Source organism: Schistocerca cancellata, chromosome 4 (genome assembly GCF_023864275.1).
Source record: "Schistocerca cancellata isolate TAMUIC-IGC-003103 chromosome 4, iqSchCanc2.1, whole genome shotgun sequence".
Classification (NCBI taxonomy): Eukaryota; Metazoa; Arthropoda; class Insecta; order Orthoptera; family Acrididae; genus Schistocerca; species Schistocerca cancellata.
Genome location: NC_064629.1, coordinates 671,460,622 through 671,474,586, shown reverse-complemented (window position 1 = coordinate 671,474,586; position 13,965 = coordinate 671,460,622). Strand labels below are relative to the sequence as shown.

The following is a 13,965-nucleotide window of genomic DNA, read 5'->3' as shown; positions in this document are numbered from 1 at the left end:
AGGATCCTACGCAGTGCCGTAGGGGACCGCACCGCCACTTCCCAGCAAATTAGGGACACTGTTGCTCCTGGGGTATCGGCGAGGACCATTCGCAACCGTCTCCATGAAGCTGGGCTACGGTCCCGCACACCGTTAGGCCGTCTTCCGCTCACGCCCCAACATCGTGCAGCCCGCCTCCAGTGGTGTCGCGACAGGCGTGAATAGAGGGACGAATGGAGACGTGTCGTCTTCAGCGATGAGAGTCGCTTCTGCCTTGGTGCCAATGATGGTCGTATGCGTGTTTGGCGCCGTGCAGGTGAGCGCCACAATCAGGACTGCATACGACCGAGGCACACAGGGCCAACACCCGGCGTCATGGTGTGGGGAGCGATCTCCTACACTGGCCGTACACCACTGGTGATCGTCGAGGGGACACTGAATAGTGCACGGTACATCCAAACCGTCATCGAACCCATCGTTCTACCATTCCTAGACCGGCAAGGGAACTTGCTGTTCCAACAGGACAATGCACGTCCGCATGTATCCCGTGCCACCCAACGTGCTCTAGAAGGTGTAAGTCAACTACCCTGGCCAGCAAGATCTCCGGATCTGTCCCCCATTGAGCATGTTTGGGACTGGATGAAGCGTCGTCTCACGCGGTCTGCACGTCCAGCACGAACGCTGGTTCAACTGAGGCGCCAGGTGGAAATGGCATGGCAAGCCGTTCCACAGGACTACATCCAGCATCTCTACGATCGTCTCCATGGGAGAATAGCAGCCTGCATTGCTGCGAAAGGTGGATATACACTGTACTAGTGCCGACATTGTGCATGCTCTGTTGCCTGTGTCTATGTGCCTGTGGTTCTGTCAGTGTGATCATGTGATGTATCTGACCCCAGGAATGTGTCAATAAAGTTTCCCCTTCCTGGGACAATGAATTCACGGTGTTCTTATTTCAATTTCCAGGAGTGTATATCGATTTCAACATCTCAAAATATCGACGTACATACATATAAAAATAAAACCAAATTTAAATAGAGTGAAAAATATGAGACATTACATAGAAAAATATTCATTAATCTATGGTATCTAAAAATTGGGTTGGCGGGTGGTAGTGGTTTCGCAAATAAAGAACCATTACATTAGGATCCCACAACTCCCAGCATTACTCCAAAAGAGGACGAACAAACGTAGTATAGGCAGTCTCTTTAGTAGATCTGTTGCATTTTCTAACTTTTCTGGCTTTTTTCACCTTCCCCACAACTTCTTCTACGTGTTCTTCCAATTTAAGTTGTTAGTAATTCTGATTCCTAGGTATCTGGTTGAATTTACGACCTTCAGATTTAATTGATTCATCGTGTAACCGAAGTTTAACGGATTCCTTTTGGCACTCACGTGAATGACCTCACACTTTTCATTATTTAGGGTCAATTGCTAAATTGCGCACCATACACACACGTTTTCTAAACCGTTTTGTAATTTGGACTGATTTTCTGATGACTTTACTAGACGATAATCGACAGCGTCATTTGCAAACGACCTAAAGACGGCTGGTCAAGACTGTTTCCTAGGGCGTTTATACAGATAAGGAACAGCAGAGATCCTATAACGCTACCATGGGGAACTCCAGAAATCATTTCTGTTTTACTCGATGACTTTTCGTCAGTTACGACGAATTGTGACCTCTCTGACGGTAAATCACGAAACCAGTAGTATAACTGAGACGATACTCCATAAGCATGTGATTCGATTGAAAGCCTCTTGTGAAGTAAAGTGTCAAAAGCCTTCTGAAAATCTAGAAATACAGAATCAATTTTAAATCCCTTCTCGGTAGCACTCAATACTTCTTGTGAGCAAAGAACTAATTGTGTTTGACCAGAACGATGTTTTCTAAATCCGTGTTGACTGTGTGTCAATAGACCGTTTCCTTCGAGGCAATGCAAAATGTTCGAACACAACTTTCCAGTCTTTGGGCACGGATGTTTCGTCCAACGGGCAGTTTTATATGATTGTTAAGAATGGACCTATTGCATTAGCATACTCTGAAAGGTACCTAATTGGTATACAGTCTGGACATGAAGACTTGGTTTCATTAAGTGCTTCACTACTCCTGGGACATCATCTTCTAAATTACTCATGTTGGCAGCTGTACTTGATTCGAATTCTTGAATATTTACTTCGTCTTCTTTGGTAAGGAGTTTCGAAAAGCTGTGTTCAGTAACGTTGCTTTAACAGCACTGTCAACGGTAGTATTTCCATGGCTATCGCGTAGGGAAGGCACTGATTGTGTCTTACCGCTGGCATACATTGCATACGACCAGAATGTCTTTTGATTTTTTGCCAGGCTTCGAGCCTTCGTTGTGGAAACTATTAAAAGCATCTCGCATTGAAGTTAACACTAAATTTTGAGATTCTATAAAATTTAGCCAATCTTGGGGATTTTGCCTTCGTTTGAATTTGGCATGGTAGTTTCGTTGTTTCTGCATCAGTGTTCTGACCTGTTTTGTGTACTAACGGGTATCAGCTGCGTCTTCTGTTAATTTATTTGGCATAAATCTCTCAATTTCTGTCGATGCTATTCCTTTGTATTCAAGCTACATCTGATATATAGTTACATTGTTAATTTGGAAGGAGCGGAGATTCTCTCTCAGGAAGGCTTCGAGGGAACTTTTACCTGCTTTTTTGAATAGGTTTATTTTTCTTTTGTATTTGGAGGATTTGGGAGTTACGGTATTCAGTCTCGCTATGACAACCTTGTGTTCATTAATGCCTGTATCCATTTTGATGCTCGTTAATAGCTCAGGATTGTTTGTTGCTAAGAGGCAAGTGTAGTTTCACAACCGTTAACTATTAGAGTGGGCTCATAAACCAATGACTCGATATAACTTTCAGAGAACGCGTTTAGTGCAATTTCAGATGATGTTTTATGCGTACCTCCGGATCTAAACACATAGAGGGTGAACTGAAGCCACCACCAACTGTAATTGTATAAGTCGAGAACGTGTTTAAAGTTAGACTCAAGTTTCTTTCAACGTTTCAGCAATTGGATCATCTGACTTGGGAGGTCGGTAAAAGAATCCAATTATTATTTTATTCCGATAGCCAAGAACGACCTCAACCCATACTAAGTCAGAGGAACTGTTTCCAGATTTTCCGTGATGGCCAGTTCTCCTGTTGGTTAACAAGGTTCGATTCGGTGTCAGTGACATAAATATTTTCTGGGCCAGTTTTATTTTGCCCACCCTGTATTTCTCCTTTTGTGTCTTAATGGAGTTGTAAGAAACTTCCCTCGTACTATTAAAGTTTTCATGAATTAAGCGGAATCACAGAACATCAATAACTAATAAAGGTACGTGTAGAACACGATAAAACGTAATGAAACTACAGTAGCACCTCTAATGCACTAAAATATAGTTCCCGACGAATAATTTCAGCTAGTACACATTTGAAACGAATTTGGTATTTCACAAATAACGTCAATACGGAATGTGATTACCCCAATATGCAAAACTACACACACAAACACACATACATAGACTGATGAGACAGAACATTTACCCCACTTGCTTAAAATCGTGTTGGACCAAGTGTGGAATGTAATACGGCAGTGATTCTGCGTGTCATGGATTCGATAAGCACTTGGAAGATTTCCTGAAGTCAAACAAATTCCGTAGTTTACGGTCCGGTGGTCTGTGTGCGCCGAGCTGGTGCCCGATAGCGTCCGAGATGTGTTTCATCGGGTTCTGATAAACCAAATTTCATGGCCAAGAGATCAACATGAGTTCACTATCATGCTCCTCAAATCACTGCAGCTCTGTAACACGGACAGTCATCCTGCTGGAAGATGCCACCGCTGTTGGAGAATACTTAAGGCATAATGGGGTACAGGTGGTCCCTAATAATGTTCACGTAGTCCACAGTTGTCACGGTGCTTTCGATTACTACCAAAGGTCCCGTGGAAGCCCAGATGAATGTCCTCCATAACATAATACTACTCCCACCGGCCTGCGTCCGTAGCGCGGTGAATGTTCCCAGCAGCCGTTCGCCTGGATGACGGCGTACCCAAACACGACCATCGACCTGGTTTAACAAGAAACGTGATTCATTCGGCCAGGTGTAACAATTCCATTTATCCGCTGTCCAATCTCGATGATCCTGTGCACACTGTAATCATAATTGATGATGTTGTTGCGTCAACATTGGAACGAGCTGGGGAGGTGTGCTGCGGAACATCATGTCCGACAATGTGCGCTGAACTGTGTGCTCCAGAACTGTACTCTGTCATCAGATCTGCCACAAATCGCAGCCTACTTTGCTTTAGAGAACGCGCAAGCCCCCGACACCTACGTTCTGTGATGAGGTATGACGCCTACTCGTAGTTTCATCAGCCTCAAACCACATTTCATAGACGCTGACGACAGTAGCACGCAAACAGCCGACCAGCTTGGCCGTTACCGAAACGCTCACTCTCAGGTGCCGGCCTACAGCAATCTAGCTTTTGTCAAAGTCGCTAATGTCAATGAATTTCGAATTTGCGCCATTTATCATCGCTAGAACGATTCCCCTTTCGTCTCTGCTCCGCTCATACACTTCCCTCGCCGCATCGCGTGCCCTCAAGACCACCAGGCAGCATTCAGTCTCACGGTGGGCAGTAGTCATAATGTTTTCGCTCATCACTGTAGGTGTGAGATGAGGGTATCTATCAGCTAAATAGTAAGTGAAGGCAGTTCTCTGTGCTTCAAGGATATGAGGAACAGGACTGCTAGCAGTAACATGGCCCCTGGCACAGTCTGTCGATCGATGTGTCCATTCTCCATTCCATAGGCGCCATTGTTTACTTCTGAATATATATAGCAGTAACATGCCTCCTGGCGCAGTCTGTCGACCGATGTGTCCATTCACTATTCCATAGGCGCCATTGTTTACTTCTGAATATATATAACCCTATTTGGTAGATAGTTGTCTTATACAATGAAATTCTCACATTTTGCACCCACATATGAGGACGTACACAATGTCATTTCTGTAGACCCAATCAGTCAGAGTTCCACGTTTAAGTTCATTCTGGAATCTTGAGGTCTGTACGTCCATCCTGAGATATACCACGTCACATGCAGGCACTGCCTCGACCCTTTCGAGGGTATTCAATAGATGATTATGGTATCCACCTCCAAGGCAAATCATAACATACACTACTGGCCATTAAAATTGCTACACCAAGAAGAAATGCAGATGATAAACGGGTATTCATTGGTCAAATATATTGTACTAGAACTGACATGTGATTACATTTTCACGCAATTTGGGTGCATAGATCCTGAGAAATCAGTACCCAGAACAACCACCTCTGGCCGTAATAACGGCCTTGATACGCCTGGGCATTGAGTCAAACAGAGCCTGGATGGCGTGTACAGGTACAGCTGCCCATGCAGCTTCAACACGATATCACAGTTCATCAAGAGTAGTGACTGGCGTATTGTGACGTACCAGTTGCTCAGCCACCATTGACCAGACGTTTTCAATTGGTGAGAGATCTGGAGAATGTGCTGGCCAGGGTAGCAGTCGAACATTTTCTGTATCCAGATAGGATACGTCCATCCTGAGATATACCACGTCACATGCAGGCACTGCCTCGACCCTTTCGAGGGTATTCAATAGAACGGCTGCTGGGAACATACACAGCGCTACGGACGCAGGCCGGTGGGAGTAGTATTATGTTATGGAGGACATTCATCTGGGCTTCCACGGGACCTGCAACATGCGGACGTACATTATCCTGCTGAAATGTAGTGTTTCGCAGGGATCGAATCAAGGGTAGAGTCACGGGTCGTAACACATCTGAAATGTAACGTCCACTGTTCAAAGTGTCGTCAATGCGAACAAGAGGTGACCGAGACGTGTAACCAATGGCACCCCCTACCATCACGCCGGATGATACGCCAGTATGGCGATGATGAATACACGCTTCCAAACACGGATGCGACCATCATGATACTGTAAACAGAACCTGGATTCATCCGAAATGACGTTTTGCCATTCGGGCACCCAGGTTCGTCGTTGAGTACACCATCGCAGTCGCATATAGAGATGCAGCGTCAAGGGTAACCACAGCCGTGGTCTCCGAGCTGAGCCGGCCGGTGTGGCCGTGCGGTTAAAGGCGCTTCAGTCTGGAACCGCGTGACCGCTACGTTCGCAGGTTCGAATTCTGCCTCGGGCATGGATGTGTGTGATGTCCTTAGGTTAGTTAGGTTTAATTAGTTCTAAGTTCTAGGCGACTGATGACCTCAGACGTTAAGTCGCATAGTGCTCAGAGCCATTTGAACCAGCCATTTCACCGAGCTGATAGTCCATGCTGCTGCAAACGTCGTCCAACTGTTCGTGCAGATGGTTGTTGTCTTGCAAACGTCCCCATCTGTTGACTCGAGACGTGGCTGCACGATCCGTTACAGCCATGCGGATAAGATGCCTGTCATCTCGACTGCTAGTGATACGAGGCCGTTGGGATCCAACACGGCGTTCCGTATTACTCTCCTGAACCCACCGATTCCATATTCTGCTAACAGTCACTGGATCTCGACCAACGAGGGCAGCAATGTCGCGATACGATAAACCGCAATCGCGGTAGGCTACAATCCGACCTTTATCAAAGTCGGAAACGTGATGGTACGCATTTCTCCTCCTTACACGAGGCATCACAACAACGTTTCACCAGGCAACGCCGGTCAAGTGCTATTTGTGTATGAGAAATCGGTTGGAAACTTTCCTCATGTCAGCACGTTGTAGGTGTTGCCACCGGCGCCAGCGTTGTGTGAATGCTCTGAAAAGCTAATCATTTGCATATCACAGCATGTTCTTCCTGTCGGTTAAATTTCGTGTCTGTAGCACGTCATCTTCGTGGTGTAGCAATTTTAATGGCCAGTAGTGTATATGCTGTCATGCTGCTAGCTAAACTGAAACTCTTATGTGAAGAATATTATCCCCCATTACACTCCAGTTCAGTGTTCATATTTGCATGGCTACTAGAAACACTCTCTCCTGTGAGGAGCTGTAAGTGAGGCATACATTATTTTACTGACATAAATATCATTTTAATGAAATCTCCTGCGCACAGTAATCAATTATATTGCCCCTCTGGTAATTGCAGCAAGCTTGGATCGTACTTATAATGAGCTCGAGATCCTATACCTTCTCGACATATACACCAACTATCGCTAATCGAAGAGCAACTTGGCCTTTACCTTGCATGCTGAACTTTTTGCATTCTGAAGCAATGGTTACAGTGGTTGCCCTATAGTCTATGAATAATTGACGGTTTGGCCTCTGACAACGTTTGAGCTAATTTCTATGCCAATTATACTGAAAAATAATACCTTGACACCATAAATCTAGTTCACTGTCTCAACTATCTCAATCTAAAAGCATTAACCGACGTTCCGTTCTCATACATGGAACTGGGCGTTGTGTACTTACGACAGTAGCGGGGTTCAATGATGCTGGTTTAGACGTAACTGCTTTATGCAGCACTGTTGCAGTAACTACATACTCTGTCGTCAGTTAGGGTACGTTTTACCAAATTTTTGCTATTTTTTGGAATATTTCAGTAACGTTCATGAAGATTGCTACCTGGAGGCTGTATGGGAGTATACACCTTCCCATGGCATCCCATACTTGCTCCATGACTGACAAATCAGAAGACTAGGCAGGCGAGTCAAGAATCCTGCTTAAATATTCCATTTCGTGCCCTGATCATGAAGGGCATGACAACAGTGTTCACCATTCTTAACACATACTGGCGACCATTCAACGTCTCATCAGCAAGTACCAAATCGGTCCTGCTGCCATATCCAGTAGCTCCCTACACCACGATTCCAGGAGCCGGAAAGGTAGTGGTCTCAATAATCGCTGCTTCTTGTGACCTTTCACCAGGTCGCCCACGAACATGTCGGCATCGATTTGGCAGTCACAAAAAGAAGCGAGACTCACTGATGAACACCACAGAACGTCACATTAGTTCTACACCATGCAAGTCTCCGTTGTCTGTGATAGAGTGTCAATGCTATATGACGCATTGCAACATGAGAGCTCAATGAAGCTTTCAGTATTCTGTTCCCGGAGGATCATAGTGACACACTGACTGTAACCTCTGTCCGATTTCAAACTGTTGACATCCGTTTATTTGTCAGAGGCAGTCGAACAATTCTACGATCCTCCCGTGGTGTATCTACATCTACATCCACATCAATACTCCGCAAGCCACCTGACGGTGTGTGGCGGAGGGTACTTTGAGTACCTCTATTGGTTCTCCCTTCTATTCCAGTCTCGTAGTGTTCGTGGAAAAAAAGATTGTCGGTATGCCTCTGTGTGGGCTCTAATCTCTCTGATTTTATCCCCATGGTCTCTTCGCGAGATATACGTAGGAGGGAGCAATATACTGCTTGACTCCTCGGTGAAGGTATGTTCTCGAAGTTTTAACAAAAGCCCGTACCGAGCTACTGAGCGTCTCTCCTGCAGTCTTCCACTGGAGTTTACTATCATCTCCGTAACGCTTTCGCGATTACTAAATGATCCTGTAACGAAGCGCGCTGCTATCCGTTGGATCTTCTCTATCTCTTCTATCAACCCTATCTGGTACGGATCCCACGCTGGTGAGCAATATTCAAGCAGTGGGCTAACAAGTGTACTGTAACCTACTTCCTTTGTTTTCGGATTGCATTTCCTTAGGATTCTTACAATGAATCTCAGTCTGGCATTTGCTTTACCGACGATCAACTTTATAAGATCATCCCATTTTAAATCACTCCTAATGCGTACTCCCAGATAATTTATGGAATTAACTGCTTCTAGTTGCTGACCTGCTATATTGTAGCTAAATGATAAAGGATCTTTATTTCTATGGTGGTGTAGTTATTCTTACTGTTACACTATTGTTGAGCATATCTCGTCACCATTCGTTCTGCGGTTATTGCAACACAGCTTGTCTATGCTATCTGTACGTATGCTGCACCAGTTCCCTGTCGCCAATGATTCGACCTTTCTCAAAGTCCGAAAGATGTCGATTAGCTGCATGTGTAATTCCTCTTGGTATGCTGTGTTGCAGTCTCCATATGAAAAGTTCCAGTAACTTGACGCATACCCAATAACCATCATGTACTCACACGATTACCCTAATGTAGGAATTGCTTTTTCTGTGCTGAAAATACTGAATATAAGCTCACATTAGGATGAAAGTTAAACAGACACATCCCCCAACCATGGAAATGCTAGAGCAGGGCTTCCCAACGTGTGGTTCGCGGACCCCTTAGGGGTCCGCCGGCTCTTTCTAGGGGGTCCGCGGCCACCTTTCACCAAATCGTGTAAAATAACGAGTAAAATTATTGATTAAAAATGTGAAAATCAAATTCATCACTATTTTTTTCGTGTGAAAAACATGTGTACTTTTACTTCAGGTCGTATTCCCAAGCAGCCTTTGCGGTTCCTACGCATACACAGTTTAATGCCGCAGAATGCGGCTTCTCTGATCGACTATTTCGCAACAATTCGGGGGTCGTTTGTGCCCCGGCTCACGGCGCTAGATGCGCTGAAACCTTTTACGCATGCGCGGAGCGAGCTTTGTCGACCAATCACAGCGCTCAGCAAATGTTAAACTTGCTTTCTCAGTGCACTACCTATTTCATAAGTCAATTTTTGACCAGTTTATTACTCCTAACATGGATCCGTGGCTGAAGTCGGGATCATTGAAGAAGGGTGCGGTTTCTCCATCGCCCTCACAACAAGGGAAGTTTCCAGTTAAAATGAAGGAGGAGGGAGGACGACCAAAGGAAGAACAATCACAACAATCTCCAAAGACTATTGATACTTCGGGGGGGGGGGGGGTCATTGGGAACATGGCACTTGTATTAAGAAGCTTTCCATGGGTTTCGCTCTGAAATTTAAGGTTACTGTGCTCTTGACTGACTAGGGGTCCGCCATGGATTTTCTACTGTAGAAGGGGTCCGCCAGCTGAAAAGGTTGGGAAGCCCTGTGCTAGAGTATCATTTTGGTATCGTTCGGCCAACGAGTTCGTGGTGTAACACCATTTCCGTGAGTGTACTACGCCTTTTTTAGTCGTTTTGTTAGCGATGACGTTATTGCAGACTATAATACTGAGTGAGATTGTGTAGTGGTTAAGACCGTGGGCCGGCCGGTGTGGCCGAGCAGATCTAGGCGCTTCAGTCTGGAACTGTGCGACCGCTACGGTCGCAGGTTCGAATCCTGCCTCGGACATGGATGTGTGTGATGTCCTTAGGTTAGTTAGGTTTAAGTAGTTCTAAGTTCTAGGGGACTGATGACCTCAGATTTTAAGTCCCATAGTGCTCAGAGCCATTTTTTTTAAGACCGTGGACTCTTTTTCGGGAGGAGCAAGTTTCAAATCCCACCCAGCCAACCAGAATGAGACCTTCCGCAGTTCTGAAAATTCATTTAAGCCGAATTTCTTAATGGTCTCTTTGAACAGACCCGGCCGAGTTCGCTCGCCCTCATTTTGTAATTGAGCGACAGAGCTCGGTGTTGAAGTGTACGGTTGCTGTTGCAGGTGATCCTAGTGTGCTTGTCGCGCACGGCGCTGGCCGGTGTGTTCGGTCTGCCCCCCTTCGCGTACGTGGCGCCGCCGCTGCCCTACTACCAGCACTACTCCGCTCAGCCGGCAGTGGCGACTCACTACTCGGCCCAGCCCGCAGTCGCCACTCACTACTCCGCCCAGCCCGCCATCTCGCAGACGCACTACTCCTACTCGCCTCCGCCGGAGAACCGCTTCCAGGGTTTCTACTACCGCACCGCTTTCCTCGACGGCTCCGCGGACAGCCAGGTGCTGTTCGTGACCGGGCCGGAGGTGCGTCAGCTGCTGAGCGAGGCGTCGCAGTTTACGCGGCTGCTGGCGTCTGGCGGAGCGGAGAACGCGACAGATGGGGGCGCCGCCTTCAGGTCGCTGGCAGAGCGAGCCAAGGCCGCCGCGGAGAGCTCCGTGGTGTTCCCGGCAGCCACTGCGCCGCTGCTGGGTGGCTCCATCCCACTGGACGCTTTCCTGCCGCCGTGGGCGCGCGGCCTACCCGACGCAGTCACCGGTGCCGACGGAGCCGCTGGCGGCGACGCTGACAATTCCACGAGTTCCAGCAGCTCGGACAGCACACAGGACAGCGCCGCACCTGCCGAGGCTGGTCCAAACTCCGAAGCGAGTAGCCGCTCCGAAGTTATCGTGCCGGCGATAGAGACCAACAGCATCGCCGATACACCCCAGCCGGTCCCCGACGTGGCCGCCTCCTCCACTTCGGCTCCAGCAGTGGAACCGGCAGCCAGCCCATCCGCACCCGTCGCCTCCGAAGCAGCCTCTGCGGCACCGAGTACCGAACCGGCATCGCCTTCACCCAGTACAGAAGTGGCACCCGCTTCCAGCAGTACGGAAGTGGCACCCGCTCCCAGCAGTACCGAAATGGCAACCGCTTCCAGCAGCACAGAAGTGGCACCCGCTTCCAGCAGTGCCGAAATGGCACCCGCTTCCAGCAGTACCGAGGTGGCACCCGCTTCCAGCAGTGAAGCCACAGTATCCAGCACTGAAGCGGCACCCTCCGAATCTGGTGGAGAAACTACTTCGGCTGCAGCTGTAGACAGCGGAGCGAGTCCAGTCGCCACAGAACCCAGTCCCATTGCTTCTGTCGATACTGCTGCCTCTACCAGTGCCCCTGCTGCCGCGGAAGAAGCTTCGACCTCCACTGGATCATCGGAAGTCACTCCATCTGTTGTCGTTATCACCGAGGCTTCTTCTGGTGACTCGACTGAAAACGGTGCATCCACACCCGCCTCTACCGAACGTGCTCCGTCCGAATCTTCTGAAACTACTAGCCCAGACAGCGCTTCCAGCACCACTGCCCCTCAAGGATCAGCTGAAACGAGTACACTCTCAGAGGCAGCTAGTGACAGCTCCGAATCTACCACTAACTCTAGCAGTGGCACGGAGCAATTAGCTACGAGTTAGGTCTAATACCTATGTGTAACGGTTTGTGATCAAAGTGACAAGGCGAGACGAGATGCAAAGCCCAATCTGTCCGTCGCTAACACAGCTTTCAGTTGAAGTTTAAATTGCCTTTCGATTGTCTTGTCAAAGCGTCGGTCTCATACACTGAGGTCCAAGGGATCACGGGAAAGGTTTGGGCAGTGTACCCTTTCGGCTCTGAATCAGTCTAACATCAAATAAAATTTGATATATTAAAATGCATATGTATCCTATGGTTCTCGTGATACAGACCGTCAAATATATATTTATTTGTGTCATCGAAAATTAACTAAAAGAAAATGTTTCGCCTTTAAACCATTTCCCTTTATTTTTCCTGCACGTTAGAAAGATCCAGCAAATATTCTAAGATAAGTGCTCTTACCTTTTACAGAAAGTCGCCGCTTACTCTCAGACTTTCGAAAAATCTCTTGCGTCTTTCAGAGAGTGCTCTGATTTGATCAGTTAAGAGAAATGGAAAACAGGACGCCACAATTTATGGAAGCAGCAGTAACGAAGCAGTTACTGTCTTCTCACACGATCAAAATGCTGAGAAAATTTATAATAGACGACTAAAAGACAACACTTTTTTCTGATATATCTGTTATGAAATTAGATTAACGCTCCCAAAATAAGACAGATCCACTTTCAAAAATTAGTGACAACAGCTCAGTACGTTTTTAAATATAATTCTATCGTAAGTGGTTCGCCCTCTGATTCTGCTGATGTTATAGCCTTCTTGTCCAGCTAACTACGGAGAAGACTGTTTTATACCATGTTCCAGCTCCAGCCATATGTATATTCGTATCTTTGGTTTCGAAAATGACATTATATACCAGAACTGTTCACAGCTTGTACTGATATTCAAAATGGGGAGTGTTCTAGACAAGACTTCAATGTCTTAGGGACTTACGGCATAAACGGCAATACATTCATTAGTGTCCCATTCAATAACAAATTCATTAACCACCTCAGAGTACTCCAAGCCATGACCAGCCCTAGTTAAATTGTCAACACATCTACCATAGACTAATTCTAGAGACAACAACTTAGTAACAGATCCCCTGCAGTAGTTGAGCACCACACGAAAGCAATACTAAATCTCACAATTACTCTGTACAACAAGCCCAAGCGGATGTCAAATTCTCAGTCATCCACACCTATCGGATAAGTGACTAGTATGTAGAATAAACCACTCTATGTACTCATGTTTCCTTTTTTTCTTTACTGAACTAGAGTGGATTATTTGAGATCTTGGTCTGCTGATTCCGTTATTTGCCTTACAACCACGAAAGCCCTCCTTAGAACCTTGGCCGTAACCGGTGAATTGGAACAACAGTCATTTTGTCCCCGGGAAAATACATGACAGACAAAAATGTAAACGCTTTATGGGTTCGTGCGTATTTGTAAGAGTGTGTGACTGAATAATGTCGATGACTCGACATGTAAAGCAGTAAAGGGGCCTGGGGAAAAATTTATAGTGGCACCACCTAGAGACTGTCCATCGAATAGGACATGGATGCATCTGGCAAAGACACGTGATGTTTTCGCCTCCGTAGCCGAGTAGGCTGATGCATGTTAATGTGGTGCTGTCGTTCAGCTCGGAGAAGTTCAGGTGGAAGAAATTATCGGGATCAGAATTTTGTCGGCAAGGGAAGGATAGCCGCTATCGTACACTTCCCGATCATCAGACTGTGCTGCAGTATCATGGGATAAATCCCAAATCTCTACGTCGTTTCTGACACTGTGATGGCTTGGCGATCCTTTCCTGGGATGGGATTGGGATGTTAGGCTCGGCGGCTTCTTGGATTCTATTCGAGATACTGAAATATGTGTCATTACCGAATTTAGTTCTCTCCCCTCTTCCTTCTTCATCAGTCATACATCATCCACACCTCACAAATACACGAACATATAATAGTCACGTGGTGAGAATGAAAGCCGCAAATGCGTGTGAATAAAGA

General features: G+C 46.6%; 1 protein-coding gene across 1 annotated transcript in view; it reads left to right on the top strand.

Moving 5' to 3' along the window:
* The window catches only part of LOC126183478 (uncharacterized), a 50,787-nt gene extending 38,498 nt beyond the window's left edge, over positions 1–12,289 (top strand). The window contains exon 2 of the mRNA XM_049925496.1: positions 10,550–12,289. Coding sequence (XP_049781453.1) covers positions 10,550–11,986 — 1,437 coding nt within the window. The 3' untranslated portion in view covers positions 11,987–12,289. The remainder of the gene's footprint in view (positions 1–10,549) is intronic.
* The last annotated feature ends 1,676 nt before the right edge of the window (positions 12,290–13,965 follow it).